Here is a 6,089-nt window from a genome sequence, read left to right as displayed (position 1 = left end):
AAGACTCCATTTCTATGCTCCAATTCTCGTGCGGGGATAAATATAAATTTTAAATTAACGTCAGGTTAACGGGGTTAACGTCTCCTTTTTGCTGCTAGGGCAGAGCATGGGCAGAGGTATGGTATGGAAGTGGTTTAGTTTGGATCCCTTCTATATCTCTGTGCCAGAGTTGTTAAACTACACGTAGTAATTAATAAACTGCATTTACTACATGTCACAAGTAGTTTTTTAAATGTCGAGTAGTAAATGTGTAGTTTATGTAACTAATGTAGTTTTTTTTAAATAGCAGTGAAAACATAATCCCGTGCATAACCCATACACATAACCTAAAAACATTGTTTGTTGATCAATTTAAAGAAATAAAAAATCTATATTTTGTGAATTTGTTCCTTATTATGTGATATTTTTGATACTTAGTAGTTAAAAATGGTTGGAAGACGTCGATGTCTCCATACCTTCTGGGAAGAGGGGAATTATGAAGTTGCGCCTTTAGATGTAAAAAATCATATATTCTCCTGGAGAATGTCTATGGAGAATTTCTCCATAAGAATTTATAGTTTGTTTTGTGTTCAATGTTACTTTGTATTTCATAGAAAATACACTTTTGTTCAAAAAAAAATTGTCTTTTTTTTTGATGTTGTTTAACTTATACAAATACCTATAATATAACTTCATACTTCCATGATAAGAATTTGGCTTGATTTTTGTTTAAAGTCTAAATTGTTTATGTTTTACTATATTTTTGTAGGTAGTTTTTGTGTAGTTTTTTAATTTTTAAACGTAGTTAATACAAAAAACTACGCGTAGTTTTGGCGTAGTTTTTTGCTTCATAAACTACTTAACAACCCTGCTGTTCGATCGCGTCAAATCGCCGCTGTCGTAGTCGCCGTGGAAAGCTACGTCACCAAGGATATATAGAATAAGGATATTCGACTGGCCCAAAACGTGCCGTATTTTGTCGAGGAAGACGATTTCGTCACGACCAATGGGCGTCGAGTATTTGAAATTGAAAACATATAAATTGACGGTAACCTATGTTTTTTGACTCATTTCACCACAAAACATCCCCCTTTAGAACTTTTTCTTTAATGGCCATAAGCGGGAGTAAAAGACCAACCGCCCGAACAAACACTAGAGGCGCCACCAGTCATCAAATGGTGTAAAAATTGCGAAAATTTAATCATCTAATTTTGACACAAGGGGTCGCGCTTAACTTTTTCAATTTTAATTCAATATTCATTGTTTTCAAATTATATTATTAGACTTTGTTGTATTTTGTGAATGTATAAATGTTTTCTTAGTATAAAGTTACATTATAAATGTATGAGGAAAATTAAAAATTACTGTCGAGATCTTATAGAAGACAAGGATGACTTAAACAGTAACATTGAAAAAGTTTTGTGCAATGTAAGTTGTAAAGCAATGTATTATCAAATATGCTTATAAACCCGCCATACTATTTTTTTAGATAACAAGACAAGTAACAGTTTTGTCAGAGCATTGCAATAGTTCACTTGCTGAAAAGGAGTTGGTTCTTAAATATATCACTAAAACTATGGCATTATTCACAGAACTAAATCATTCAGTACTCAAATTTTTAGAAGATGATTTATCATTTGCAAATCCAGATATCTGTAAACAGTCTAGATTGTCTGATGAAAACAGTAAGTCTAAGTTTAATGAATCACTTTTATCGAACTTTTTAAAAAACGATTCTCAGTATCATGACGATCAAAGAAAATGTTTAGAAAATACTGTGCTTAAAATATCATTTGATGAAAATAGACATACATATGGTAAAAATGGAACGTTAGGCAATTTAGATGTACTATCGTCAACTGTAATAGAAAATTCAGTTGTTCCTGACAGAAAATGTACAAAGGGTATCACCACAAACTGTACAAATGATGAGAGTAAACAATTTTTACCAGTTTCTACTAATGACTGTCTTTTGAGGAATTCTGGTCAAATTGACTGCAACTTGCAGGAAATTGAAAAAATACGAGAGAACATGAAAGTTTTGAGTACAAAACTTGAGTTTAATGATAATACCAAAAATCATTCTTTTCAAGATGTTCCAAATTCATCGGTAAACCATGAAATACCTGTTAATGACTTGTTAACCAACAAACTTAGTGAAGATGTTATAGAAAAAAATGTAGATGAAATATCCACAATAAACAATCCTTGTAATGATATAAGCAATTTAGAACCAGTACATGAAATTTTAAACAATAACACTGAAATAAACCAGATTTCAATCTTGCCAAAAAATACTACTGGAGCAATTAGAAAATATAGTGGTACTGAAAATTATCTTACCGGTAGGTACAAAATAATTATTGTGCATTCTGATTTAAAATTTATGGCTGGTTTTCAGATAGTACAGCTCCATCTTCTGCTTTTAGCAAAGTTAATATCTGGTTGGAGAATAGCAATCCTGCTATTACAGTGGGTTTGAATAATTGTATTGAAGACAATTCAGTTATAAATAAACTTGTAGAGTTAAAAAGGTAACTAAAGGATTTTATATTATTTTTTATTTAACTTAACTTAAAGATTTTTTTTACTTAACTTAATCATTCTGGTATATATTTTCTGTTAACAGCAGTAAAAAAGTGACGTGAGAGGGGGTCAAGTTGAATCTCACCATCTCATGTGAGCATAGAAGTTTAGCTCACATTTCAGTAAATATTACATTTTTTTTTGTGACAACAAATAATGTGAAAATGTAAGAAAATGAGACAATTGATATTTTAGACTAAAATATGCTAAAATCTGACACAATTCTACACTATATTTTTTTTTGCTAATTGTAAAGTTATTTAGTTTTGATATATGGAAAATGTGGTCCTCGATCCCATTTTTGTTATCCCATTTATTTATTTCCATAAAACAGTGTACAATTGTATAGGAATAGTCAATAAATTTTTAAAGCTACACAAATATATAATACAAAATATACAAAAACAAACACAACAGATCATAATAAAATTATCATATACGTATGTAGGTCTCATATTACAATTTGCAGGTATTCCTCCACACTATAAAAGTTCATTCCCAACAGAATTGATTAAAAGATTATTAAACATATAAGGTCCTATATTGTGTGGTGATCAAGAAGCCACCTTAGATTAGATGCTTATATGCAAATCCAAGGCGCTTCTCGTACTAAAACTATGTACATTACAATTTCTCTTAAATTTATCATAGTTGAGAAAACCGTATAGACACACTTCATATATGAATAAAGATGGAAGGGTTAAAATACTAAATTTGTTAAAGTAGTCCCTATAACTCTGTGAGGGCGCTATACCTGCCAGAGACCATATACACCTTTTTTGAGCAATGAAAACATCTCGAAAGAGAGTTGACCAACCCCAAAAACAGACACCGTACCTCATTCTTGCATCAACATTCGCAAAATAAACTTGTTTTAATTGATCTGATGTTAGGACTGATTTTAGTTGTCTTAAGACATAACTTTGGGAGCCTATTTTATGTACGAGTTGAGCACAATGTGCTTTCCAGTTAAGGCTGGAGTCAATGTAAAGTCCAAGAAGTCTCACTAAAAGAAATATTTTTATTATCTAATGTGACCTCCAATTCATTAACAGACCTCTGTGCATGATGAAAACGCATAAGCGTTGTTTTGGTGGGGTTTAAATAAAGTGAATAGTCAGAAAACCAACAGTCAATTGCCTTAATTAAATTATTACATAATTATGTTATCACTGTGATTTTAGATTTTGCAGATATTCCACGTATTATAATAGACAGCTCTTTCAATAGTAAATTTTTATGAAAGATACCTCGTGCATTTTTTCTCATTTTTTTAATTTTGCATTTTAACGTTAAAAGGGCCCATAACATGACTTTCTATAATATTTAATTATTTTTATATTATATTTTCAAATATCTTTCAACCACAAAATACAGGACAAGCCCCGTTCTCAGAACAGCGACACATCAAAAGAACCAATCAGATTTGTACAAAATTCAAACAGCTGTCAATTTTAAATTTAGTACAGCTCTCATTGGTTGTTTGAAATGTGAAACTGTGTAGCCAGTAGCCAGCGACACGACGCAGTTCTGAGATGGTTCTGAGAACGGGGCTTAAATCATTAGGTGGCTTTAATGTGATTAGTGAAGTAATTATTGAAGCCTTAATGATAAAAATTTACTGTTGAAGGAGTCGTCTGTAATAATACCTGAAATATCTGCGAAACAGTTTACAATTTCGAAACTCTTTAATTACATCTCTTAAAAAAGCATCTAAAAGAAAATTATTTAACAGGGTGTTCCGTTCAAAAAACAAGAAAAATACTTTATAGTTTAAAAACTTTAAATTAAACTTTGAACACCTTGTATGTAGTATTTATGATTACGAAATTTATATATAATAAAATAAATGAGGCGTAAAGTTGCAAAACCCGTCTTATCCCAAAAACGTTGTTTCGAGATAATATGCAAAAACTATTTTAGCAAATGTTTGAAGCGTTATTTTACAAAAAACGTGTTCATTAAGTGAAATCATTGTATTGTATCTGGTTTTTCTAGAAATAAAAATTAATAGGTACTTAATTTTTAAACAGAAAAAACAGCAATTCTGATAAAGCAGGTTGTGTCTCAGTATGATGCATATTGCGGGTTTTGCTACAGCAATTTGCCATCCCAGCTTAAATTGGTAATTATTAGGTATGCTATTTTGTTAAAATTAGGTAAGGATTTCAAATGGACAAGACGTCAGTAGTAATATTGTACTTGTGTAAAAAGCCTATGAAAACATGCGGGATTTGCAACAATAATGCAGTGGCGGCTCGTCAGGGTAGGTAAGGTGGGCGGCGCCTACCCTAAAAGTTTGGCAGAATTTAAGCGGTTTAATTTACATTACATTATTTACTATTAATGTTGCTAATACATCTATTAATGTTGCCAATACATAAAAATACTGTTAATACACGGAAGTGTGTTGTAATAATCAATATTATTTTAATATTTGTGGTCTTGTATATTAAAATATTCACTACCGCTGGTGTACACTGACTGTGCCGTTGCGTTAGAAAACAAAATAATTTTGACCGTTGGAGTTAATGTTGGGAAAATTCGAATTAAATAATACGACTAATTCGATAGTAAATTAAAACTAACTAATTCGAATTATCTTTTTCGATATAATCGAGATAAAAATTAGTAGTATTTTATATTATATCTGTGGTAACCGAATTACAAATGAACAGAAATGAACATAAAACATAACCTCTTATGGACGAATACGAATATTTGTAATTAGTATAGTATTATTAGTAGTATTCTTTCGTTCTGAACGAACTGAAAATTTTCACTTAAACTGATTTATAAAGGGAATCGACAAAGAAAGGAACGATCCGATATAGAAAAATCCAGAAATCATTGTTATTTCCTATACCACGTAGGAATAAATCAGTTTAAGTGAAAATTTTCATTTCGTTCAGAACCAAAGAATACTACTATTATTTGGTTCATTTCCATCTCACCCAAATTTTTTCACCGAACACCTGCCGAACACTAAAATTAATTTCCTTCTTTTATCTAAATAATTATTGATTGCAACTGATAAAATAAAAAGAAATACGAACCGCACGTAAACAAGGACATACCTACTTATATCGTTTTAGAAGAAGCTTTTATTTTAGATATGAGCTTTTCAATAGGAATTGAAACAATCATAAACTCGGCACTTTTAAATTTAAAACTTTAAATTATGGTTTAATTTATTAAACGGCTTCGGCACAGTTAATAGAATACATTGAATAAAGAATATATATTTTTTTTATTCAGTAATAGAATATAGGTATGGCAATGGTTCAGAATTTATTTAAAATAGCCCCTAGACGAGCACTAGCTGGGACGAATTTATTTTTAGGTTAAATTTATAATACTACTAAATAATTCGAATTATTAATTCGATTGTGAAATATGAATTATTACTAATTATTTGATGGTGAAAGAGTCGATGCACGACGGACGGCAGTCTTCTGTCCCCGTCTAACTCATCGTGCGGTAGCGACGCGACTAAGTTGGAGTTGTATCGTATTAAGGCGGCG

The 6,089-nt window shown here is 30.8% G+C and overlaps 1 protein-coding gene across 2 annotated transcripts in view; it reads left to right on the top strand.

Annotated features, from left to right (window-relative positions):
* Positions 1 to 1,264: 1,264 nt before the first annotated feature.
* Positions 1,265 to 6,089, top strand: part of LOC115874380 — a 40,741-nt gene continuing 35,916 nt past the window's right edge. Inside the window, exons 1-4 of one of the 2 annotated variants that reach the window (XM_030889527.1) lie at positions 1,309 to 1,407; positions 1,469 to 1,664; positions 2,073 to 2,324; positions 2,381 to 2,513. In XM_030889527.1, the coding sequence (XP_030745387.1) occupies positions 1,324 to 1,407; positions 1,469 to 1,664; positions 2,073 to 2,324; positions 2,381 to 2,513 (665 nt within the window). In that variant the 5' untranslated portion in view covers positions 1,309 to 1,323. Of the gene's footprint in view, positions 1,408 to 1,468; positions 2,325 to 2,380; positions 2,514 to 6,089 lie in introns of both variants that reach the window. The other variant, XM_030889526.1, reaches the window with a different exon arrangement.

Source organism: Sitophilus oryzae, unplaced genomic scaffold (genome assembly GCF_002938485.1).
Source record: "Sitophilus oryzae breed Bouriz unplaced genomic scaffold, Soryzae_2.0 scaffold_1274_pilon_pilon, whole genome shotgun sequence".
Classification (NCBI taxonomy): Eukaryota; Metazoa; Arthropoda; class Insecta; order Coleoptera; family Curculionidae; genus Sitophilus; species Sitophilus oryzae.
This window is presented reverse-complemented; position numbering and strand designations above follow the sequence as displayed.